General features: G+C 55.8%; 1 protein-coding gene across 2 annotated transcripts in view; it reads left to right on the forward strand.

The window, feature by feature from the left end:
• The window catches only part of LOC134491892 (phospholipid-transporting ATPase ID-like), a 62,225-nt gene that overhangs the window by 10,383 nt on the left and 26,270 nt on the right, over nt 1-25,572 (forward strand). For both annotated transcript variants that reach the window (XM_063295943.1, XM_063295944.1), the window contains exons 2-10: nt 1,930-2,012; nt 12,784-12,842; nt 13,540-13,653; nt 19,615-19,713; nt 20,282-20,343; nt 22,158-22,230; nt 23,446-23,516; nt 23,680-23,762; nt 25,166-25,324. In XM_063295943.1, the coding sequence (XP_063152013.1) occupies nt 1,970-2,012; nt 12,784-12,842; nt 13,540-13,653; nt 19,615-19,713; nt 20,282-20,343; nt 22,158-22,230; nt 23,446-23,516; nt 23,680-23,762; nt 25,166-25,324 (763 nt within the window). In that variant the 5' untranslated portion in view covers nt 1,930-1,969. The remainder of the gene's footprint in view (nt 1-1,929; nt 2,013-12,783; nt 12,843-13,539; nt 13,654-19,614; nt 19,714-20,281; nt 20,344-22,157; nt 22,231-23,445; nt 23,517-23,679; nt 23,763-25,165; nt 25,325-25,572) is intronic.

Below are 25,572 nucleotides of genomic sequence, written 5' to 3' on the forward strand. Positions count from 1 at the left end.
TTGGTGGCGGAGGGGCAGGATGTGGGCAAAGCCTTTCATGGTATCCTTACTTTGGACTAACTGACTTCTGAAGAAACGGTTTTTAAAAACTTGGATAGAACTTAAACCTGCATTCAAAGTGGTTCTTGGCATTTTATTCAGGTTCAGCACCCAGCTTCTGACAGTTTGGTGGTACAGCTGGAATTGCCAGGGGTCTTGGAAGAATCCATTGAAACTCTGAAGCTAGCAATGTATTTTTAGACAATGTTGAAGGAAGATGATGAAATTGAAATTAACTATTTATGTGACCCTTGGAACAGCAAACTCATATGTCCCATTCTTGTAAAACAGTGTAAGGATGACTTAAAGGATGTAAAATTAGTTTCATTTGATCTTAAAGTGAGGTTAATACAAAGAATGTAGATAGACAAATAGAAGGATAAGGATAGGTGAGCACCTCAGAGAGTCTTTAACATCTGCTGCCGGAGATGAGAGTCAAAGCTAACTAATTTGGTCTGGCCTCATCCTTCTATTCTGTGTTTGGGGTTGAAATTCTCAAGATGGTTAACAGGGCTTGAAACCAACCATTGTAAAAGGTCGGATATGTCTTTGGAAAGTATGAAGACATCTAGAAGTGTAGGCTTTTCAGGTGTGGCAGATTGCCAGAATAATTACGCAACACTGGAAAGATAAATTTACATCTGATTTTCAGTGAGAATTATTGATGCACATTGTATCCCAGTGTAGGACTGGATGGATTCTTCTTATGGGAAGGCAGAATCCAGATGAATGGTAGGAAAACTTCCTCACAGGAACAGCAGTTTCATGGGGAGCCCACGACCAAGTTCCCTCTCATGGGAGGGGGTTAAGCAGAGGCTCTCAGAGATGCTGTCCTTTAAATTTCTGCGCTGAGGGGTGGACTGGATGGTCTCACAGATCATGTTCAGGATTTTATGGGTTCTGTTACGTAGGTTTAAATAAGAGGACTTTTTAGCAATTTGGCAAAGAAAAAAGAAAAAAAAAGTTATTTTGTGGGTATTTTTCAGTTCTTTTAAAATACTGATGGCATGTCACATTGTTAATATTGTCAAATGTATATTTTCCCTGTCAATTTGTATTTAAAAAAATGCAAATCTAAACATGTTTTTGGGCAGAAGTGTGTGGGTAGCAGGAGGGAAGGAGGCTGTCCAGAGAAGAAAAGGCAGAGATGGGAATAGGCTGGGATGGATGTGTGCCTTTCTATCTGCCCATCCTTGGTGCTCCCATTTTTATCAAGGAACTCATGACTGCTGCGCATTGGTGTGGCCCCAGGTGCGCCACTGTCTGAGGCAGAGGGGTGGATGGTCCCAGGCCAATGATGAGCCTCGGAGGCTGAAGGTCACAGGAAGGCAGTTTGATGCACCCCAGACCAGTGGCCTAACAGGCCATTGGCTGCCCCTCACCCAGCCCCAGAGGGAGCCCAGGCTGGCTGATGGGCGCTTCTTCTTGGCCACCTCTGGCTCCCAGTCCGGCCAGGGGAGGGCTTGTGGGGGATGTCCAGGCATGCCAGTGGTGGGGGCCTTGAGGAACTGCGATCCCAGGAGCAGCACCTTCTATGAGGGATGGTTGGTTTGAGGAGTACCTGGGCAAAAGTTCACCTCTTGGCCCAGAACAACGTTGTCAGCCCCTTTTCCCTATGCCTGCTGCTGGCGAGTGGGGCTGGGCTGGCACCTGGGTGAGGAACCCCTCCCCTTCCCTCTGTCCTAACCTGGAGCTGGCAGGGCCAGGCAGCACCCCCCCACCCCTGGGCTCCAGCACAAGCCACCTGCTCTGCGCAGACGGCTGGCCAAGCGGCAGACAGGCAGCTGCGTAATCGGACCCGCCAGGTGAACCGTGTCTGCCTCCTTCCTTCGGCAAAAGCCGGGGACCAGTTGCTCCCCCCCAGTGATGCGCCTTTCTCTCTGGCCCCAGGAGCCCCAGCTAAGCCTGCGCCTGACGGGGAGCGGACAGGATGCCGCTGTTTGCGCCATCTTCGGGCAGGAAGACCTCCAGGGGTAAGTGAGCAGAGCTGGGCCTTCTGCTGGGATCCTGGCTGCTGCCTTCGCCTTCTGGGGGGCGTGAGCATGGAGGGAGTGAAGTTGGGGAAAGCAGCTGCAGCCCGGCAGAAGCGCTTCTCACCCCATTTCCCTCATTCGTTTGTTTGTTCGCTCACTCACAAATTTGCTCACAAGCATCCAAGCTGGCATTGCAGCTGCCTGGCCAGTTGAGCCACACCGTGGCGTTTTGGAGGACGTGCATCGTCATCCAAAGGCAGCCTCACCCTGCCCCAGCCTGGAGCTTCCAAAAGCAAACCTAAGGCAGGGTGGGGGGGTGTAGGAGAAAAGGAGGTAGGAAAACAGACGCAAGCGGGCGGGGAGGCGGAGGCAACGCCGGGAGATTGGCAGCTCTTCCAGGGAGGCAAGAGGACCATCAGGCAGCTGCCAGGACCACTAGCTACGGGAAGCAGCACACCCTGGTGGGAGTCCTGCCTGGACCTTGCTCAGCTTGGGAGCTCAGCTGGAGTGCTCAAGAGCAACCCTGCTGAAGAGCAGAGCTTGACGCTTGGCCTGGCACTCGGCAGCAACCAGGAAAGAAACAGCCACGCTGGGGCAGCCCCTCATCCCAACCAGTGCAAGAACTTTTGGAAGGAGGCAAAGGTGGTCTGCCACTTTACAGACTTGACTTGACTTCACTTTACACTTTGGGGCTTTTGTTTGGACTAAGTATTGAGCATTAAAGAACTGAGTATTAGAGACATACGTACGTGGCAACATCACCTTGCAAGTCCTAGATGGGCGGAGAGCAACAGTCCGTGGCTGGGGAAGGGGTGTGCTGCAACTAGGCATTGTGTCCAGATCTGCTACGCTGTCGTGTGGCCAGCCCTTGGAAAGCCAAGAACCCTCACAGAGTGGGCACCTGGAGCACCCCCAGCCTAGCAGGAGGACTGAGTCTGTGGGGAGACCCACAGAAAAGGGGAGAGATGTAGCCGCGTCCTCAGTGGGCGTAGTCCCCCAGGTGCTGATTCCCCACACCCTAACTGGAGAGAAACCAACTTCCGGCACAAAGGAAACAAGCAGGGCAAGCAGGGTGTGTGTCTGTGCGTGCACGTGCAGAGGATTTTTGTTTCTCTGAAGGCATTGCAGCACTGCCCTGAATTTTGCCCTCTGCTTCAGGACTGTGGGGGGATGCTCTCGCAGGCCCCCAGGGCCTCTCTTCTCCAGCTTAAGTTCTCCCGTTGTCTTCCTCTTCTCCAGAAGCTCAGAACCAGGTCCTTCCCCTTTAACTGTGGCAGTGGCATCTGGAACTGGATGCCCAGGCAGCACGGCATCGCCCCTCATGCACCATAGGTGAAGGCCAAGGTGATGGGGATCGCGGGCCACTTGTAGTTCTGCAAGGCAAGACTGGGGGAGTTTGGGTTTGCAGGATCCACTGATCTCTGGGATCTGCTCAATGGAGCCTGGAGCAAAACAGGAGTTCAGATGGCTGGACCTGCACCACCAGGACGAAGCCTTGCAGGGCACGTGGGCTGGGCGAGCCACGTCCAGGGCACAGCAGTGGCCCTGCAGCTTGCTCCATGCTGGGGGTGCTAGCAGAGAACGGCAACCTGAGTTCACACTGAATGCCGCCTGCAGGAGCCCCAGTTCCTTCCAGGTGGCTGGTGCAATGCTGACACAAGTGCAAAGCCTGAGGTGCACACCCGAGTTCCTTCCTGCTGCTGCTGGTCTGTTCCAAGTCATCTGGAGCCTTACCGGTGGATTCCACTCACCCTGCCGCTGTCCTGGCCCAGCGTCCTGGGAAGCAGAAAGCACCTTGGTTGGTGCCAGAGGTCCCGATGACTTTTCCACGTCTACTTCGTGGTACTGGGGTCCAGGCTGCCCAGGGCGTGGAAGGGGCCGTCATGGGCCCCTCTGCAGCTAGATTTGGCAAGCGCTAGCTGGGGGTCCCTCCAGCCCCCCAGTTGCAGGAGGCAGACAGGGCTGCGGCCCTCCCTGCTCGTCTCCTCCCATCCGTAGTCGCCTTCCACAGAGATGGACACTCTTCTTCTGGTGGGAAGAAGACCCCACAAGCAGGACTCCCTGCCAAGAGGAAGCCGCCCCGCTCCGCCCCCCCCCACTGAGGAGCTGCTGTCGCCCGAGTTCCTCTCGGAGCAGAAGCCGAACCGTGGCTCTTGCGCAATTGGCAAGGCCGCCAAAGCGGGGCCGGAGCTCCTGCGGATGTCCTTCTCGGCCTGCCGCAGGCTGCCTTGCATCCTGGCGGCTTTTGCAAGGCCGAACCTCCCGTTTCTCATCCCTTGCTTTGGCCAGAGAGGAGGAGCCACTCTGACCTTTGCAAGCCATGCTGGGGCCAGAGGGGCAGCCTTCGGCAGCCTCAAGGCTTTGGCATTTAGGAGTGTTGTTTAACCGGGCAGGGAAATCCTTCTTTGAAGGGTAGCCACTATTCGCTGCCACCGGCCCAGCCCCCTGCAAGTGCCTGGGAAGAGGCGCCTGGCAGACCCCCCGCTTTGGCCGGTCTTGCAGAAGGAGAGTTCCTGTGGTGCTGGTGCTGGGTGGGCACTGCATTAGTGGATCTGCTTTTGCAGAAGGTCTTCCCTCAAGCGTCCCACCCCCCGAGGGCACCTTGTTGGGTGATGTTTTGTTTGTTGGTTTGTTTTTGCAGACCTCCATCAGAATGCATGGATCATGGTGGGAGGGGCTACAGCTAGAAAGTTGGATTTGTGTGTGTGTGTGTGCGCGCGCGCGCGCATGAAGGGGATGAAAGCTTCCCGTCAGATCATGACCTGATGCACTGAAAATAGATTGCTGAGCCCCTTCCCACCCACCCCTGGCACTTGAGGCAGCTGGGTGGGATGGGCCCCCTGTGGAGCCGCGCACTTCCTCTCGCCGGAAGAGAGGAGCCCACCCCTGGGTCCAGTGTTAGCGACAGAGGACGAGCCCTGCCATGCGGGGTCTGATCCATTTCAATGCTGGGGTAAAGTGTGCATCCAGGAGAGTGACCTGGAAGCCTCTTTGGGGGCCAAGGCCACAGCCCTAACTTCCTTGGCTGTACCCATCCCCCCCCCCGGTTCCTTCCGCATCGGGGACTTGAGATTTCTGCCCCTCCCTGGCGAGGACTGGGGGAGGGGAGGAGGCCGGAAAGGGCGAGCGGTTGCTTGAGTCATGCCTTGCTTTGTTTGGGACAGACTTCAGGCCACCAGAGAGGAAGTCGCAGAGTCTGAGGGATTCGGGGCCACAAAAGCGCTGGTGTAAAGCATCCCCTTTCCCCACCTCTCCAGTGTGCCCAGGGATCCTTTGCTTGTATTCCAGGAAGATCCCTGATTTCTTGACCTCCTGAAACACAAACCAAGGTTTTCCATTTGGTTTCAGCTGCTTCACATAAGCGGCAGAAACGGCTGATGGGATAGAATGTCTCTCCCCAGGTGGGCTATTTGTTTTTGGACGCTAGTTGTGTTTTCGGAAAGGAGGCACCTGCTAGAGGCCCCATTCCAGCCTAAAGATCTAGTATGTGGCTGAACACTGCGGGAACCTTGAAGCCCAACAGCCGTGGAGGCAGCTTTCTTTGTGGGCAAAGCCATTGGCAGAAATCACTGGCTTGTGTGGCCCAGGGATCACTGATAGGACATTTCCCCCATTCCTCAGGGGAACTTTGGGGCCCAGTGGGCCCGCCACCCACTTGTGGGCAATGTCGCAGCCCTCTGTCTCCCGGCCGATCATCCTCTCCCTCCAACTGTCACCAACCGACTCTTCCCTGCCTCGGACTCTCCGCAGCATTCCGGCCCCCCAGCCCTCACCGCTTCTCTGGCTCCCAGAGTCTGGGCACAGCACCCGGGCCCTCCGTCTGCCCACGCCTGGGCTGCACCCACCGGCTGCTGTGCTCCTCCGACCATGTGTTCCCTCCGTGCAACGGCTCTACTGCCTGAGACGCCAGTGGCAGGCTGGGAATGGCCCCTCCGGAGGGTCCCTGGTCGGGAAGACTGAGCGTGGCGCCAGGAAACGGTGAGAGAAGAGGGGGGCCCGGAAGGGGAGGCAGGAGTGGCTAAGGGGAGGGAAGTCCTGTTCTGCCCCTCCGAGACCCTCCCCCCGAAGCCCTTGTCTAGAGAGGGGGACGGGCCCCAGTGTGAAGGGAAGGGGGAACAAGGCTGCTGGACTGTGCTTCTCAGCTGACCTCTACTGCCAAAAGAGGCTGGAGGTCAACAAACTGGAATCTGGAGCTGCAGCCCTACCCTGACACCATTTGGGATGCAGCTGGTACACTGGGAGCCCATGTGGGAAGGGAACACCAAGGCCAGCTCACACACACCTCACTGGGGCTCACGGGGGGAGATGATGGCCGTGGTCCTCATCCAGAAGGGCCCCCACCAAGGCGGGCAGAACGTGTCCTTGGAGTGGAGGAGACCCCTGGAATAGCTTCCAGGGCAGCCCCCACCCTCAAGGCTTTTGGAAGCCAGCACGGGGAGGGGGCCTCCCTGCTTCCCCCTCTGGCCGCCGCAGTCCACCTGCCTTCCTCCCCAAGGCCTTGCTTCTTTGCCATAGCGACAAGCAATTGTGTTGATTCCCAAATTTAGAGTCAGAGGCTGAAAGGCTTCCTGCTCACTCGCCCTTAGCGCCAACCGGAGCAGCCACTCAGTTTCCTGCTTTTCTTCGGCTTCTGCTCAGTTGCACGGAAAAGATGGACCAAGCCAACAACTTTTACTGGAAAGTGAAAGGGTTGGCAAGGAGGGTCATGGCCTTGGCTGCTGGAAAGCCTCATTTGCTCCTTGGCCTGATGGGCAGGCCCAGTGCCCCTCTCTGGCTTGGAGGCGGGTGGGCCAGTCCTCTGGCCATTGGGCTTTGCTGTGGAAGAGCCTCTGCTGCCCCTTGGTGGGGAGGAGGCTGAGAATTGCTGATTCCCCCCTGGAAGGGGGAGAGCTGTGCCCATCTGGGGCAAGAAATCGGGAGGAGGCTGGGAGCACTTTTTCTGACTAAAGCCTGCTGTTCGAAGGCTCATCCCCCTCACCCCCCGCCCCATGCAAGCGAGCTGCAGCACGAGAAAGCCCTTTGGAAACAGGCAGAAAAGGGGCTGCCAGGTCCTCCCAGTTCCTCCTTGTGGGTCCCCCCTCCCGACCTTGATCCCTGAGCCTTTGGAAGGAGCAGCCCCCAGGTGCTTGGGCCTCGCTCTGAAGCGAGCACTGCATCCAGTCCTGACTTGGTCTGATTTCTCCTTCCCAGAGACAGTCTCTGCATTCCTGAGCGCCCCCCCAACACACTCCAGATCTCCTTGCAGGAATGCAAGAGGGAAGCAGGGGGGTCTTCCTGCTCCATGGGGAAGGAGCATGGGGCAGGAGAAGGCAGGGGAGGAGGGCTCTTGTGCACTTGCTGGCATCCCAGCCCAGGGAGAGCCAACAGCTTTGGGCCCTCAGAGAAGGGAGACCGAGTGGGCGTCTCAAGAGACTTAGGGGTTCTGGAGTTTGCTGGGGGGTGGAGAGGCTGGCAGCCTCGGGCTTCAACGAGAAGCAGGCAGTCCTTTGAGTTTGGCTGGGCAGCCATTTGTGCAGAGGAGCTGTGGGAAAGTGGCAGAGGTGAAGGCACTTGGTAGTGAAAAGGCTTCTCTGCCTCCTGCCATCTTGAAGAGGCCCAAAGGAAAGCGAGCTGGTTGGGGCACCAGGAAGCCATGCCGCTGTCAGTGAGGGGCCTAGGTGCTGGGAGACATCCCTCCAGAGAGGAGGGCCCCCCTTTTCCGTCCCCACCAGAACAGAGCCTGGTCCACCAGGGCCACGCCCACCTTTTGCCACAGGGAGCCCACATCGCCCCCTCCTGCTCCAGAGCCAAGAAGATGGCAGGCAGGATCCTGCAGGGGTGTCTGCAGGGTCATGGAATGGCCATCTGCTTTTAATGTGTAGCGCATGCGCATCACACATAAAAACAGGCAGAGCTTCAAAGCTGCATCATGGCCATGGCCTTGACTTTTTGGCCATGCCCTGTGGACACCCTGGCCAGAGACGTTCCTGTGCTCCCGTTTCAGCTCTGAGCAAGCTTGGAAACAGCCTTGCTGCTGTGCCCCAAAGCCCTTGCCCACTTGCAGAAGGGATCGGCCCCTTGTCCCCCACTGGCCAGCTGGGATCCTGGGGCTGGAGTGGCAGGGCGGCGCAGGAGGAACAGATGGGCGGTCGGGGGGAACGTGGAGGAAGAACCTGGAAGGAGAGAAACCTTGGTGGGGAGTGTGGAAGCCGAGGGGAAAACGGAAGAGTGACTCACGGTTTTGCCCTGCGTTGAGCGAGGACGTGAATCATGCGCTGTGCTTGCGGGAGCTGTCCTCCAACGCCTCAATGAGCAAGAGACGCCTGAAATCCCACCCAGCGGGGCTGGCAGCTTCTGAAGGACTCCTCCCTGTGGGAGCAAGCGAGGGCCCCCCAGCGCTGATGCTCGGCCTAGCGTTTCTCTGGGGCGGGGCGGTGGGGGGAGCCAACCAGGCTTGTTCTACAGCAAGCAGGGCCTCGGGACCTCTGCTCCGTTTAGCCAGGCTGTAATGCTGGGGGTGGGGAGACCTACTCAGCTGCTTGCCTAGGAGGGCGATGTGGGACGGTCCACAGAAAGGGCTGTGGAGGCGAAACAAGGAAGGTCCGAGGGCTTTTCCAGATTTCATTACCCTTGGTTGCTGGAAGTTGGAATGTCAAACTCACTCGGGCAGGAGGCCTGCCTGGTTTCCGGACTGGGAAACAGGTGGTGAAGCTGTGCATCTGTCAGAGGACTCACTCCTTTGTTCGTCTGAATGGCTCCTCCCACCCTTGGACACTGCGGGGATCCACGGTGCTGAAGACGAAGTCTCAAGCACAAAACAGCAGTAGACGTTTCTTCCCCGGGATGTGAGCACCTGGGACTGCCCTGATTTATACACGGTCACCAAAAAGCCTGCCCTGTCCTGGTCGTGGTGGCACCTTGGGGTTTCCTGCCGTGGAGGAGCTGGTGGGGAGAGGGTGGCCTGGGCCGGGCGGTAGCTGCCAGCCTGCCGTGAAAGTGCTTGCTGGGGAATCCGCAGGCGGGTCAGGCCTCTGCGGCTGACCAGAACTGGGTCCAGAAGGACTGAAGGCCCATCACTTACTGGAAAAGCTGCGAAGCCGAGTCAGGCCGAGCTCCGGCTCTGAGGCCACGTGTGCCAGAGGAGTGCCCATAAGGGCTGCCGGGAACTGGGCTCAGCGGGGCACCTGGACCAGCACAGAAACTGGTGGTGTACTAGAGAAGGCCTCTGGGTGTGCCGAGACCCTGTTTTCCCTGTTGGGTGACCAAGGCCAGGCTTATAATGGAGGGCAATGCCCTTGCAAAATGTTGGCTAATCGACCACTCCCACGAGAGCAGCCTGGATCCCCTGGAGGTCTGCGAGATCCCTTCAGCTCAGGCTGCTGCTCATGAGGCCTTGAGGTGTTCTGCTCTCCTTGGGGGGGCCGACCTTCTCTTGGGTCAGACAGGGCCGCAACTCAGGGGGCAAGCAGGGCATGTGCGCCATGCTGGGGGGGCACCAAAATGACAAAATAATATTTGTTTACCGAATGTTTCCTGGCACTTACAATAATTCCCACAATAAAACTTGCTAACACCTCCCTCACCCACCCATGACAGCGGGTGGGGGGGTGGCACAGAATCCATGTTTGCCCCAATGACACAGACCCTAGTTGTGGGCCTGGGGGCAGAGCTTGCATGGTGGCAATGCCAAATTGTTGGAACCCTCCTCTCTCACACCGGTATGTTCTGTGCACACCTGCTGAAGTGTGGGGCCTGTCTCCTCTTGTGCTTTTTAAATTATTGCAAGCCTCCTAGAACACGTGTCCCAGTGCAATAACAAGTTAGAGGCGTCTTAAATAGAAACGTGGCTGGACTTCTTATCTAGAGGCACAACTCTCCCCCAGGCATCTGTGCTATTATGTGGACCCTTACAGTAGCAGAATAATAATTCCTTTGTTCCTTCAGAGAATCAGCCGCTGCTCTGGAGCAAGCAACATTAATACACGCCTTACTGTGGGGACGCCTTCTTCCGGAGGCTGAGCGTGCATGCTGAGGAGCTCTTCCCAGCCACGCTAGGAGGATGATGCTCGGGGGCTCAGAGGGAGCTCCGATCAGGGCTTGCTCTCCCGGCATTTGAACAGTGAGGTGGGTGGAGTCCTTGAAGCAAAATCCGCCTCAGCACAGGGTGTAACTTCAAAGGGAGCACGCCTGCCCTGTAGTGTGTGGGCTGAGTCCTTACATGGCCATGGGGGCCAAGCGCCCTGCTTTTGACAATTGCTCAGCCCTGACCGAAGCCCCAACCGGACTGGCCTGGGCGCTTGCCTCCTGCCCTGTGCTTGTTACAGCTGGAAGCCTATGCCGGATGAAGACACACAGAGCATCTGAGCTGCAACAGACCCTCAGCCTACCGCCTACCTGCAGTGGCTCTACGTTTCTGGAAGCTGTTTTCTCTTCTGTCCAGAGGTTCTTCAGCAGAGATCTCCCAAACCATCATGGGTGGGATGGAAGTGGCCTGAGCAGTTGCTGGAATGGTGTGTTCTTTTGGTGGCTGGACTGCTGCCTGCCCAACAGCTGGACTTCAGCTTTGCTCTCTGGTTTATTGTGCTTCTCTGCCAAATCATCTGGAAGGATTGTGTCCCCAGCCCCCTCCTGCCCAGGCCCTCTGCTGGGATTCCTTTGGCCAGAGACTCATGCGAGCCCGGCCCCAGACGTGATGGAGCCCTTGGGCCACTCTTGGCCGTTCTTGGGCCTTTGGGCTGCAGTCCAGAGGGTCCTGGGGCTCCTGCAGAACAGCCCCGCCAGGAACCGTTAGGGCAGGCGTCCTCCCAGGCCAGACGGAAGTCCGAGAAGGGCAGGACTGGCACGGAAGAGACGGCTTGTCTTCCTTGCTTTCCCATTAACTCCAGGCCCACACCTTGCATCTGCCTGGGACAGGCAGCGCAATTCAGGGATGGAGAAAAGGGCTCTGCTTGTGGCCTGGTGCTGCTGGATGGGTCCTCCTGTAGGAGCCTCAGCTGCCCCGGATGCACCTTGCTTCCCGCAGGGGTTCACAAGCGCCCGGGGATCACCTTCAGCCCCTCAGACGAATCTCAAGGCCTGTCCGCAATCCTGCCTCGCACTTGTGGCTTTGTGAGTTGGAGAAGGAAGGCCACTTCCTCCTTTCGTTCTCATGTTACGCAGTCTGCATTTCAGAAATTATGCTTCAGCTGACGGTTGAGTGTTTCCAGCGTCCCTGAAATGCTCCCATTTTGCTTAACGTGTAGCCTGAAAAGCATTCTGCAAAGTTTGGGGATAGTTTTTGAAACTTCTGGAACAGCATCCTCTGGTTGATGTTCTGCTTTGTAACTTTCCATGGGTGAAGCAGCTGGAGACCTTGCACAGTATACATATTCCTGTCCAAGCCTTCGCTTTCCTTGCTTGCCTGCTCGCTGGCACAGAGCCGTCCTTGACAAGCAAGCCAGCCAGGGGAGGTAGGGAGGCGGATCTTGGGCTCTCGGGAAGGATCTCTGCTGGTCAGTTGGAGCATTTGGAGGGGCCACCAAGCTTCTGCCACCAATAAATCATCAAACCCGTCTCTAGTCGAGCACAAAGCACAAAAAATCAATGGCCGGGCAAATCTGGGTTCACTTTTGTTAGTTGGTAAACCGTTTTGAGAAGGACAAAGGGGGCCCCTGGAGGCAACATCTGCTTGAGGGGGAGCATGACTTCCTCCGTCAGTCACCCTGGTGAGAGATGGATGCTGGGCTGTGCTTGGCTCCCCCGGGGTCTTCCGGTCTGACCTGCTTAGCAAGGCTGAAGCTCCTGCAGTCAGCTGGGGGTGTGGGGGGGGGGGCGGTCAGGTTTGTGGCCTTTCCAGAAGTGACCGGGGAGCTTTTGTCCAGAAACCACAAGGCTGGGTCTGGGAGACAGTTATGAGCTGGAGATTAGTTATCACAGGACTGTTCTCCCGCCACACCCTCCGAGCATCTGCTCTGGTCCGGCAGGGAGGCTCAGGTGATGGGCTTGGGAGGAAGGCCCAGGGTCCCTCTGCTGGGGGGTGGCATGGGGGGGGCCAGTCCTGTTCTGGGCCCTGCAGCAAAGTGACATCCCAAGACCCACTTGGCCTCATTTGCTGCTTGGAAACTCTATTTCTGATACGGAGCTGCCCCCATCGAGGGTCTCTCCCTGCCACTTGGCCCAGGAGACCCAACACCTCCCTCTCAAGATGTTACTCCCCCCTCCCACAGTTTGCAGCCCCCACCTGTCTTGGCTGTTTCCAAGCAAAGGAGGCCCTGCTCCCTGACCTCCCCAGGTCTCCTGTGCCCAGGGAAGTGGCAGGGCTGCCCCCTCACCCCAGGTGGGGCTGTTGGCAGAGGCTGTACAGCCCCTGGCGCCTCCTCCCTCTCAGAAATTCCTGGGCCTGAGCTTGGGAGGTGGTGGAAGGTGCCCCCATCCCAGGCAGAATCTCCTGGAGGGTAGAGGAGGCCTGGGTGACCCTGCAAAGCCCTGGGGGGGGGGGTGGTCAGAAAGGCGGCTGGAAGATTCGGGCCCCAAAGGGCAGCAACTTGCCTCCAGCAGGGAAGGGGCCTCTGGCCTGTGGGTGGGGTGGGGAAGAGGTTCGCTGAAAGCTAGCCAGGGCTGCTGGCCCGGGGATTGTGGTGGGCATGGCTTTCTGCCCACAAGCCTGGGCTGCCTTCCTCCTCCTCTTGAGTCTGGGGCACTCCAGAATGTTGTATTACAATGCCCCTCACCCCCAGCCAGCACACCTAAGAGGAGGGAGGCTGGCAGGTCTGGGGACATGTGCCAGCTCACAACGCCTGCCCTTGCCTTGCAGAGGAGGAGCGGTGCCTGCGAGCAAATGACCGGGCCTTCAATCTGCAGTTTGATTATGCTGTAAGTAACCAGCAGCACCTGCTCTGACCCCCCCCACACACTCCCCTCCCCCCGTGTCTGTTCTGCAGGAGGAGAAGAAGAGCTGAAGGTCTGTGGGAACAGGGCATGCAGGGTGGCAGTGCCCTTTCTCTCTTCTTTGCCACCCAGACCCTCTGGTCCTTTGCTCACTCAACCCTCAAGTGCTCTGTCTTGCGGGGGGCAGATTGTGGTGCCTGGGGGCTAAGCAGCAACTTAGTTCTGAGCCCCCCCTGTCTCCAGCTGTGCAGCCACTGCCATGCCACCTGCCAACCCGCCCTGGCCATCTCCCCATTCTCCTCGCCCACCTTCTGTGTGTGGTGGTGGCAGCTTTGCTGGGCCAGGCAGCCCTGGTTAAGCCAGAGAGGGTTTCTGGGCGATTGTGGGGAGACCCAGGGAGGCCTGCTCCTCCTCAGAGGAGGCCACCCGGCCAGCACATCCCTCGGCCGGCATCTCGGCCCAGGAAGTGGGCGGTCGTTGGCCTCTGAGCCCCAGGCCAAGCAGAGGCCCTTCGGCCGGCTCAGAATCGGCTCTGCCTCCTCCTGGGGCCTTCAGTGGTTCTGGCTCAGGCTGGCCAAGGGCGCCCTGTCTTCGAGGGGCGCATGCTTTGCCAGGCCCGGGCACAGAAGCCAAGGGCTGTTGCCCGTCTCCCTCCCTTCTCACTGCCTGCTTTTGTCCACAGAAAAACTCCATTAAAACTTCCAAGTACAACTTATTCACCTTCTTCCCCCTCAACCTCTTCGAGCAATTCCAGCGCATTGCCAATGCCTACTTCCTTTTCCTGCTCATCCTGCAGGTGAGTGCTCCCTCTGGCAGCGGGCCTGGCAGGGGCACGGGGTGGGCTGAGGCACCTGGAAGAAGGGGTGCTGCTTGGGAGGGACCCCCGAGAGCTGGCATGGATACACCGTCCCTTCTGAGGAATTGAGGCTGGCTGCATGACCTTGGTGCCTTCCTTCAAGGTCCCTGCGGGGCTGCGCCTCAGCGTCAGGTGCCCGGTGGGAAAAGCAGTTTTGTCCTTTCAATTCTTGATCTGGAAGGGGACCTTGAGGCCACGGAGCTCACCCCTTCCCAGCCCAGGAATCCCAGTCCAAGCACCCCAACAGAAGCTGCCTCCCCCTGCTTGGGAGCGTTATCAGCTGCTGATCCGGGTCCACACCGCTCTCCCTGCAAGGACCCTTTTCCAACAGTCAGCCTTCCCCCGACAACAGGATCCGACCACAAAGAAACTGACCAACTCAGATGAATAACACCAACAGGTAGTCCTCGACCTAAGCCCATTCGGTCAGCGACCGTTCCAAGTTACAGTGGCGTTGAACGAACGGTGCTTACGACCAGTCCTCGGGAGTTCCGCCTGTCCCAGCAACCCCATGGTCATGTGATCGCGATCTGGGAGCTTGGCGACCGGTTCACACTTACAACCTGTTGCCAAGTCAGTGGGGAAGCCGGCAGGGAAAGTTGCAAGTTGCTTGGGTAAGTCTCACGCACCCATGCACCCTCCCCAGCCCCCTTGTGCTGGCGCTGCATCAGCCACTCGCACCCCCCCATCCTCCTGGACCCACACTGCACCTCTCACGCACCCCTCGTCAACCCCCTCAACCCCTCCCCGACTCGTGTGGTGCCTCTTGCGCATCCTCCCCAACCCCACCACGCCTCTCGCGCACCCCCTAGCACCCTTGTGCACCCTCCCTGACCCATACGTTGCCTCTTGTGCACCCCCTCACACTCTCCCCAACCTGCACAGTGCCTCTCGCGCAGCCCCTTGCACCCACACACGCTGTCCCTGACCCGCCCTTGCACCTTCGTGCACCCTCCCTGCGCTGTGCCCTGCCTCTTTCTCCTCATTGCTCCGAGCTGTTTTAAGTCAAGGACCGCCTGTGCTGAAGATGGTTCGAAGCCCTCTGAGCAACTGCCGTGACTCCTTACACACTCTCGCCCTCACCCTCTTGCCTTCGTCTCCGTTCATGCGTCTCTAAGGGCCGGCTGCACATTCTCTCTGTCTCCTCCGTCCTTCGTTCCCGGAAGGGTCCAATGTGCTATCACCTATCCCTCGATTCGGCTCTTCACTGAGCCTTCCTAATGTCGATGGCCAGAACCAGAGGCGGACTCAGGATGTGGTCTGGCCAAACCAGTATAAAAAAACCAGAAAAAATGTGCTTCTGTTGATGTAGCATAAAACTGCGTTGGCCTGTTTTGCAGTCACATCATGTCCCGCTCAATTGCTTTCATCCCATTTCTCTCCAGGGGGTGCGGTGGCTCAGCGGTTAAGATGCCAGGCTTGTCGACCGGAAGGTCGCAAGCTCGGCGGTTCAAGACCCGAGTGCTGTGCGACGGAGTGAGCTCCTGCACTCGCCCCAGCTCTTGCCAACCTAGCAATTCGAAAGCATGCAAACGCGAGTAGATAAATAGCTGCCGCTTTGGTGGGAAGGTAACAGCGTTCTGTGACTGTTGTGCCGGCCACATCAACACGGAAGTGTCTTTGGACATCATTGGCTCTTCAGCTAAGAAACGGAGAGGAGCACCGCCCCCTCGAGTCGGATACGACTGTGCAGGGGAAACCTTTACCTTTCTTTATTTCCAGCCTGTTTCTTCAAAATTTGCTTTGATTTTCTTTTGTGTTCTAGGTTATTAGCGCTTCCATCCAATTTTGCGTTATCTGCAAACTGGACCCTCCTTCCCTTTTGCTTCTTCATCTGTGCTTGTGGATTCTTCTTCTTAGAAATTCCCACCTGTCTGGAGGTCCTTTTCTCATTATCTTCCTCTCTTGCCAGCTCTTACCTCTCATTGCTCTGAGCTTATTCAGATCCACTGTTTGAAGTCCAAGATAAAGTTTTAACTTCAGTGGGTGTAATTACCTTCCAGATCAACAACTCCAGCGTTAGACAGTAATCTTCCTCCAAGAGAAGGAATTAGTTAGGATCAAGTGAAGGGCAGCTGCTTGCCTGGCACCTTCCTTCACCCTCTGAAAGAGAGAGTTGTCAGTAGGAGAAGCCATGCATTTCCTAGAAGGGCCATGCTTGGCAGAGTTTGCCTCTCAACAGGCAAATTTTCCCTACCCTGCAACGTAATCCCTCTCTGAGGGGTCTGCAGTTGGCTCTTGGAAAGCATCATCCACATCTTATTGGGTGGCTGGGCAAAAGTAGACACAAGTGGCAGGGTTGCTTTTCTTAGTTTATCTGCTAATTTTATCCCAGAAATTCTGAATAGTATTCCAAAGTTCATTTCCTTGGATTTCCAAGCAAGCATGGGTTCTTTGAAGATACAGGGCAGTTCATCCTTTCTGTTGCCTTTGTTCCTTTTGAGCAGATTGTATCCTTCAGTTGTTTATTCCAATAATGGAGTAAAAAGTTGGAAGGAAACTTGATGAAAGGCGAAAGGTGCCCTGTGCAAGCACCGGGTCATATCTGACCCTTTGGAGGGATGCCGCTTTTGTGACATTTTCTTGGCAGACTATAGAGCAGGGTGCGTTGCCATGGCCTTCCCCAGTCGTCACCTTCCCCAGCAAGCCGCGTGCTCATTTTACCAACCTCGGAAGGATGGGAGGCTGAGTCGACCTGAGCTGGCTACTGGAGAGAAAAAGCAGCTTCTGCTGGGATCGAACTCGGGTCATGGGGAGAGTTTCGGTTGCAATGCTGCCGCCTGCCACTCTGCGCCACACAAGGCTTCAGAAGGAAACTTAGATGTCATCTAATCCAACCTCCTGCTCAGTACAGGAATCACTACTGCATCTCTGATGGATGACCATCCAGTCTCTGTCTGAAGACCTCTTTTACTTTTTGGTGCCTTCTAGTCAGTTTTTGACTCCTGGTGACTGCCTGGACAAGTCCCTGCAGTTTTCTTGGCAAGGTTTTTCAGAAGTGGTTTGCCACTGCCTCCTTCCTAGGGTTGAGAGGGAGTGACTGGCCCAAGGTCACCCAGCTGGCTTTGTGCCTGTGATGGGACTAGAACTCGTAGCCTCCCAGTTTCTAGCCTGGTGCCTTAACCATGACACCAAACTGTCTCTCTAAAGAAGACCTCTAGCAAAGGAGAATTCTCCACTTCGTGTGGCAGCCTGTTCCACTGGTTCTAGTCCTGCCTTCTGGGTCAACAGATAATAGGTCCACTCCTCCTTCCATGTGACCAACCTTCACATATTTGAAAACTGCTGTCGTATCTTCCCTTAATCTTCTTCTCTGTAAGCTACTCATATCCTTTAACTATTCCTCACAGGGCTTAGTTTCCAGAGCTTTGCCTGCTCTTGAACTCATTCCAAATTGGCACTGTCCCTTTTGAACTGTAGTGCCCAGAACTGGACATGGTACTCCAAATGGGGTCTGAAGAGAGGGTCTTGTCAACCCCAAAATGGCATTTTCCTCTTTTGCAGCGGCATCACACTGCTGGCTCGTGTTTAACGTGGGATCCACAAGGACACCCAGATCCTTTCCAGTGTCCCATTGCCCATGCTGGTCTCTCCCATCCGAGACTTGCGCTTACATTTTTCCTCCAGAAAAATATCCAGAAAGTGACATTTCTCCCTGTTCACTTCCCTCCTCTTCATTTGGGCCCCCTGCTCAAGAGAGAAGTTTTTGAATCTTCTCTCTTACCCTTAAAGTATTAGCCATTGCTGCAGGTTTCAGTGTCCTCTCAACTCACTGATACAGCACAGGGCCCAGGGCAGAGCCCGCTGGCCCTCCCCTGGAAAGGTTGTTAGTTCTGCATCCTGTTTCCTCCCCTTTTTGAATATGGGGGTGACATTTGCTCTCCTCGAGTCCTCTGGGACATCGCCATTCATCCAGGAGTTATTATGGAGAGTGATAAACTTCAGTATTCTTGGATGTAATCCATCTGGCCCTGGAGACTTGAATTTGTTTAAATTAGCTAAATTTCCTGTCTCCATTTCTGTCCTAAGATGCCATTATTTTCTTCCCCAAGTGGCACAATGATGGCTCCATTTCCATAGTCTACCCACCAGACCTCCTTTATACCTGTTCCCAGCACTACAGAATGTAGTTTTTTTTCCTATCCTCTGAGCTTCATTATATAGACTGCTAATGCTAGGAACTTTATAAGCTGGTGTTCATTCTGATTTTCCGTTGAGTTGTTTCATAGGCCCCATTTCAGGCCCCTGAAATGTGCACAAATCTTGACTTCAGGGTTCTGTTGCTAAACCTGATAGCATTTCACTTAATGTCTGCTGGGTGAAACTAGTTAACATATTTTTACAGTGCTTATGAGAAGTGCCATTTTAGAAACGCACTGGGCAGATAATGCCGGCCCTGGTCTGAGAAACCAAATCTCTCCCCTGAACATCATTTGCACAGCTGTTTGCAATATTCTTCTTTCCCCTCCAATTCTCTCCCGTGGACCAGAAATGCAGGTTAGAAGGCTAGAACGTTTTCTTCTGAGATCTCCTGAGTCTACTGTCGTTTGGTTGGAGCTGCTCTTAGCAGGTCATTTCTCCCACGTGGGTCAGCTGGAAAGGACAAGCTGAGTCTCGGACGTTCTTTGGCCACATCCTGTATTGTTGCTTCTGGCAGCAGAGGAGCTACCGCCAGGAGCCGAAGGACCTGCCACGACTCTTCTCTGCATCTTCTTGCAGAGGGATTTGTGCCCCCTCTGCCTGTCGGGGACCCTCGTCCTGTCTCTGCTGCCCAGGATCTCCTTTTCTTCCCCTGAAGGCTCAGTGCCCGCTGCCAACACCTGAACGCCACTTCTGATTTTCAGAAGCCCAGCAAACAGCCTCTGTCTCTTGCATCTGCTCATCGCTCCTCTCTAGTGGGCTTGCATCTTTTACATTTTCTGTAGGAAGAGTGGCTTGGTCTGCCCCCCTTGTTCCACCTGATGAATTTTTATCTCTCTTCTGGGCTGAAGACTGTCAGAGTGCTAGGAAGCTTTTGGCCCAGAGAGATCAGAAAAATCACACACCAGGCATTTCTATAAAAATAAATTTATTTACAGAAAGCACAAAAACATATTTACAGGCTTGTGCATTCACACATGCGCTCAGAAAAGCACTGGGCTGCTTACTGAGCTGGACGGCTCCAAAAGCAAAACTAAACAAGTAACAAGCAAGCTGCCCTCCCCCAGGCAATGCAGCTATTAACATCCAAACTGAGGACAATTAAATTCGACCTCTTCACCGTGCCGATACTTAAGGAAGTACTCAATTACCATGGTCACCTTAATGGCTTGTCCGGGCAAAAACAAAGAAATTCCAACAAAGACCACCACTCCAACCTTCTCTGACATGGAGACACGCTCGGCTGTTCTCAGGCAAGCTGTCAAGCATAGCTCAGCAACTGCAGGTCACGACTTCTGCTGCGTTCTCTTTTTACTTTTGTTTCTTAAGGCACCATTCGTAGAAAGGATCTTATTTCCCTCCTTCCCTTCCTAGCCTCTTGGGTTAGTCACATATACAGCTTTACTCTTGAACCACTGTGTGGCAAACCCCAGTTGGCTCTCCTGCGTCTGTCCACACCCTGGAACCTGCTATCTGGCATTCCTTCAGAGGCCCCTGGAGCCATCCCTGCTTCCTCAGCAGAGAGCAGTCACCGAATCATCTCCAAGGGATGGGTGGCAGCTCTCATGGCACCCCACTTGCAAGCCACAAGCTTCTCTGGTCACTCTCCCTTACTGAGCTCAGCCGCTAAGCGCCTCTCGGCCGACCTTGTTCATGTTCTCTAGACATAGAGGAAGGGGAATAGAGGCCCACTTCCTGGAGAAGAGACCTGGTTTCTTCTGAGCGCTCCCTGGCATCCTCCTTTTTTTTCTCTCTTTGCAGCTCATCCCTGAGATTTCCTCCCTCTCCTGGTTCACCACAGTGGTGCCTCTGGTCTTGGTCCTGGCCGTGTCCGCAGTCAAGGATGCCATCGATGATGTTGTAAGATTTTGGTGGTGCACATCAGTGCCTGCCCCATGTCCAATTAACTGCAACCCAAGCTGGGCCTAAATCCAAATTGAAATAATTAGACTAAACAGTCTCATCTCGGACCACCTGGAACTGGTCTGCTACCCCCTTGTCCAAGACTTTGGCCAAAAGGGGATGTTAGCAATAGACAAGAATTCCTCTGTGGCCAAAGAGCCATCCCTAGAAAGTGGCTGTAGGAGGCCTTCAGAGCAGCTACACTTGGCCTCCACCCAGTTCCCAGACAATGCAAGTGGTGAAGATGTGAGAGGATACAAGGAAGAGGAAGAGCAGGAATTATTCCGGGGAGTGGCACCACTTCCTGATATCAGGAGTTCTGGTGAAATCTTGGGCAAAGCTTCCCAATCTGTCCACAGCACACATTCTTGGCTTTTAGGGCTTCTGGAAATCCTGCAGTTTCCAAAGAAGGTTAAGCAGATGTTCGGTTGGCTACTTCTGCTTTTAGGTGGATTGTAGCCAGTCTTGGGTGCTCTGTCCCACTCTATGACTTGGCTGGTTCCACTTTGTTTTTGTTTTTTTTCAGAATCGCCATGCAAATGACAATCAAGTCAACAACCGGCCAGTTAAGGTTCTAATTAATGGCAGGTGAGCAGACAGCATGTCCCTCAGTAAAGAGCTGGCCAGTTCCAGAAGTCCCATAACTAGGTTGGAGGATATTCCACCGTGGTCCAGATGACTCTGGTGGGGCCCCGAGGAACTCTCCACAGCCAGAGGACACCCATGCCAAGGATCGAGGCTCCCAGCTGGGCCAGCATTCTTTCCGCTGGTGCATTTGTCCACCAACTCAGATGCTGAAGCCATGCTCAGCCCACATCTCTGAACAGAGTGCTAAAGTCTTCCTGAGTAACTTCCCTGAATTAAGTCCACCCAAACAGTGACCTTGGTTAAGAGAACATCGGCAGTAGAGCAGATTTGGGATCAAACTGCAAAGGCAACAGGATGTGATTAAATATCAGGGAAGACACACTGCTTCAGAGCTGGTGGCTCCTTCACTCCTGGGTGGGACAATGTGGCTTTGGACTTGTGTTACTGGCAGAGAATTGGTTGGTGGGAGCCTTTCCACAGGAAGTTCAGAAAAGGTGTGAGGCTGGTTGGCCCGTGCCCAGGAAGGCCAGGCTCCTGCGTCACCCAGTGGCCACCTGGATGCACCTGGGAAGCTCATACGCCTGGATTGGCAGGCAAGAACCCCTCCCAATGTTGTTTCCCATTATTTCCAGCCCGGTCCTAGCTTCCAGGCAATAGGAAATCATTTTAGGAGTCCTTGAGAGCAGGATCCTGCAGGAACCCCTCCGGTCCCCTTTTCAGACCCCGCCCCCCGCCAGTCGGCTGCCATCACTAGCAGGGCCGGCAGTGAACTTCACCGCTGAACTCTGGGCTGTGGGCAGAAGACTCCCCTTCGGCTGGCCTGAGTCTTCTTGCACCTCCCGCAAGGGAAGGCCTCCTCCCTCTCCGGATTGTGTCGGTTGCGCTGGTTTTATATTCCTCGGCCTCGCCGTTCCTGACCCTCCTTTGCGCCCGGCTTTCCAAAGCCCCAACTGCGTAGCTGCTCAAGGGGGCATCTGCTCCAGCCTTTCGGTTGCTCCCTCTTTGCCCCCTTTCCAGTGCTGCCCTATCTTTCTTAAGGCGCAGTGACCAGAACTGTGCGGAGCATGACAAGTGTGGTCCTGCCACAGGTTTGCATCAGGCATTGTTCAATCAGCAGCTCCATTTGCCACTTCCTCTCTAATGGAAAGGGAGCTGCCTTTTTACAGCAGCTGCAGGCTGGGCCCATATTTTCAATGATCTGTGCGCCAGGACTTCAGGATCGCTTTGCTGATCAGTTGTGGCATGCTCAGATCTCAGTCATGTACAGATAAAATTTGGGTTATTTGTGCCAGCCTGCATCACCTTATACTGTTTACCTCGAATTGCATTTGCCCTTTGGAAATTACCAAATCTGGGGAGAACCTTCTGGACCTCTTCCCAATCCCTGCAAAGTTTGGTACCATCAGCAAACACGGACACCTCCCAGCTCAGCCCTAGCTCCACCTCTGTGATCCTGAGAAAATGAAAACATTAAAAATGGAACAAAACTTTCTGGAACATTAAAACCATATGTGTTACTTAGCTAGGGTAAAAGTAATTTCAGGATGGCATGGCTAAGGACTGGCAAGTGGAGACCCCCCTTCACATCTGTCAGCTGCACTCTTTCCCAGCACCCATAATGGCCACTCATCCAAAACATTTCTAATAGACCTTAGTTTTTCTTTGCAATCAAAATCCAGAAATGCTTCCAAATCGAAAACCTCAGAAAGCATCTCACACTGAACAGGCTTCTCAGTAAAGCTAACTCACAGCAGCTCTGCGGAGGAGGCTCGCTGAGCTAAGAGAAGCTTTTGTAACCTGGGATTTTCTTCCAGCTTGAAGGACGACTTGTGGCTCAACGTCCAGGTTGGAGACATAATCAAGTTGGAGAACAATAATTTTGTGACGGTAAGCGACGGCAGCTCTCGGGAGAAAAGGCCCATCAGCTCATCCCTTTCCCCCTCTTGTGCCAAGGTTGTCCCAGGATCGCTCTGTGGCGACCAGCTCCATTGCCCTTTGCAAGTCCAGTCAGCCCTGGCCAGATAAGTGTCAGCATGGAGGTTTCTCAAAGTGCTCGTTGGACATGCTTAGAAAGAAACCCAACCCGGAGTAGGGCTTTGGAAAGGCCGAGCCCCTGGTCAGCCCTGCTGCCCTCCTGCCCCACCACTGGGAAAGGCCACCCACTTCCCACGTTGGCTGTTCTGCTCAGCGGAAGAGGTTCTCCCCGAGGTCTCGTGTGTGTGAGCAGAACCCCTCCTGGCCCAGAGCAAAGGGAACGCATGCCCTGCCCCTCTTCCTTTGGGGGCCTTGGACATAGCGACTAGACGCTCTGAAATCCAAGTTAATTGGTCACCAGTTCTTGAATCCCACATTAATTGTGGCTAGCTGTCTTATATTGACCGGGACAAGTCCATTTCAAAAGTAGGCTTTATGATCCTGGCTTGTTCAAACAAACCATTGTTAGAATTAATCACAGTTTCTCATTTGAAACCACAAAGGTTGAGGGTGATTGTTGGGAGAAAATGCTGGAGTTAATGAAGGTTTGCCCGAAGGGACACGTTGCGTTGGATCTGTAGCCGGCAGGGGAAGATGGAAATTGGCCGAACATCAGGGAGGCCCTTGCACTGAGTCCCACCCAGGCCAGATGGCTGGTCTGTCTGGCCCGCCCTGCATTGGCAGCCTCCCGGGGCAGCTGTTGTGCAGAACGGGGTGTGTGCTTGGGTCTGGAGTCCTCTCAGCGTCCCGGCCCTGCACCTTTGGGTGTAGCTGGAGGGGGTCCTCAGAGGCCATGCAGAACATTCATGGTCCCCGAGAGGGGCAGTGGTTGGGCAAGCAGCCTGGGCCCGGGGCCGATCCATCGGCACTGATCCGTCACTGCTGCTGTTGCTGAATGATAACTCGCAGTGCTCCGTGCAGTTGGTAGGGCGGAGGGGCCTAATGGGGCTGAGTCAGCAACCACCAGCCTGCCTTGCCCTCGGCTACAGGGCTGGCCTGGACAAGGGCGGTCTGGAGGGTCCTTTCATTGGAATGAGAGGCTCTGACATGATCCGTGGCAGAGGTTGGTGGCGCCTGGCAGCCAGCATTCCCCCACCGCTGCCTCTCACCGACCCTTCCCCTCTGCAGGCAGATGTGCTGCTGCTCTCCAGCAGCGAGCCCCACAGCCTGGCCTACATTGAGACAATGGAACTGGACGGGTGAGTGTCCAAGCCCCCTCCTTCCTGGTTGGCAGCTGGACCCTCCGTCCTGCCTCCGGGGAATGTTCCCCCAAAGTCCTCACCCCCAAGACGCAGGCAGGACATGTGCCTGCAGCCCACATGGTCACTGGGTGGTGCCGCCTCCTCCACTCTCTCATTCCAGGGAAACCAACCTGAAGGTGAAGCAGGCCCTGAGCATCACCGCTGTGCTGGGTGGGGACCTGCGGGCCCTGAGCAGCTTTAACGGTACGGGGGGTGGGGGGATGAAGGGGCGCCTGGTGAGCTGGGAAGCGCAGGGCTCCTGCCCTGGGGCCCAGGATGGTTTGCCGGGCTCCGCATTAGCACACCTGCCTGGGAGGGAGCGTGTGCTGGGCAAGCAGAGGGTGGTGGCTGGAGGAAGCCCGAGGCCCTTGCAGCTGCTCTGGGGCAGTTCACCCCTCTGGGGTTTTCTTTGGTCCCCAGGGGTCAACACGGGGCAGCTGAAGGAGGGAGGGACCCCCCGGTCTCTAGGGGGACCAGGGTGGCAGAGAGCAGGGGCTTTTATGAAGGGGCTAAGAAACCCGGGGAACGCCCTCCAGGCCGCTGCAGAGTGCTGAAGGATGGGGGCAGGTCCGAAAAAGGAGGCACGTCCGCCTGCCCCTTTTTTCAGTCTTTTCCTTGATCTGGGGCAGATGGTCCAGTCCGTGAGGATGGCAAGGTTGAGTGGGAGCTGGACCCTGGGAACAAGTGAGCCTGGTGGGGCGGTGGCCAGGCGAGCGCATGGATGGGCACGGAGCTGCCTCTTGATCCCCCAACTTGCGTGGCCCCCACCCTGAGGACGTTCCGGAAGTCTTGAAAACTTGGCTGTTCTCCTAGCCTTGGTGGGGTGGCTGCGGAGCCTTGCTGGTTATGGGTGTGGGTACGGGGTGGGCCTGTCGGGATGCACAGGATTTCCTCTTTACTGCTTTCTGCCTTTTAACTGGAAGCCACCTGGAGTTATTCTGGAGTCCCTCTCAGTAATAATACTAACAGTAAGGGCCAAGGATTGCAAACACATGGCACGCTCTCTCCTGCACTAATATATTTGTCGACTACCACCCGCTTGTGTACGGTGTGACCTCAAGACGGTCACGGCCTCGAGACCCCCCTCTGCCTCTGGGCTCTTTCCAACTGTTTCTTTGCCTCCCCCCACCTCCCCCCCTTCTCTTCACAGATCTTTGCACTCTTTCCTTCTCTTCTGGGCCCTTTCCTGCTTCACTTCACTCCTCTGAGGGCCGTGGGGTATTGGCGTGGCACTCCAGCACGGCAGCTCCTCCCAGGGTGGGTATGTTGGCAGTGCCCTTACCCAGGGGGTGCGCTGGCCCTGTGCAGCAGGAGGAGGAGGGGCTCGGCCAGGCAGAGGAGGACCCCCCTTGTGTGCTCCCCTCCGGGAGTCTCAGCCCGCTCTTCCTTCCCGCCTGCCCTTTGGAACGACCCACCTGCCAGGCAGCAGCCACAGCCCCCTGGAGCTGAGGGGGGCCAGAAGGGCAGGGAGCACAGCCAGTCGTAGGGGAGGCAGGCCCCCACCTGGGGGGGGGCAAGGGCTCTGGAGGGGCCAGGCTGGGTGATCTTTGGAGGCCCTGGGAGAGTGAGGGGAAAGGGGCTTGGTGTCATCCTCCTCTTGTCTGCAGGGGAAATCCGCTGTGAAGCCCCCAACAACCGGCTGGGCAAGTTTACTGGGACCCTCTTCTTGAGGAAGGAGAAGTTCGCCCTGGACAACGAGCAGCTGCTGCTGAGGGGCTGCATCATCCGGAACACCGACTGGTGCTTCGGGCTGGTCGTCTTCGCTGGTGGGTCAGAGCGGCTGGCGCTGGCTGGGCAAGGGCCGGTGGGGCATCGCTTGCAATCCCCCGCCCTTGGTGAGCTCCCCGCTCTTGGCTGGGCCTGCGGGAAACCTGCCCCCCTTGTGGACCCTTCAGATGCATGTCTTTCTTGTCCATTTTGGGGCAGGTCACGAGGTGGGGGCTGGGACAAGGGGCATGAGCCCCTGTCTTTCTGGGTACAGAATGCTTCGGTTCTGAAATTAAACCAACCTCGC

Source organism: Candoia aspera, chromosome 2, assembly GCF_035149785.1.
Source record: "Candoia aspera isolate rCanAsp1 chromosome 2, rCanAsp1.hap2, whole genome shotgun sequence".
Lineage (NCBI taxonomy): Eukaryota > Metazoa > Chordata > Lepidosauria > Squamata > Boidae > Candoia > Candoia aspera.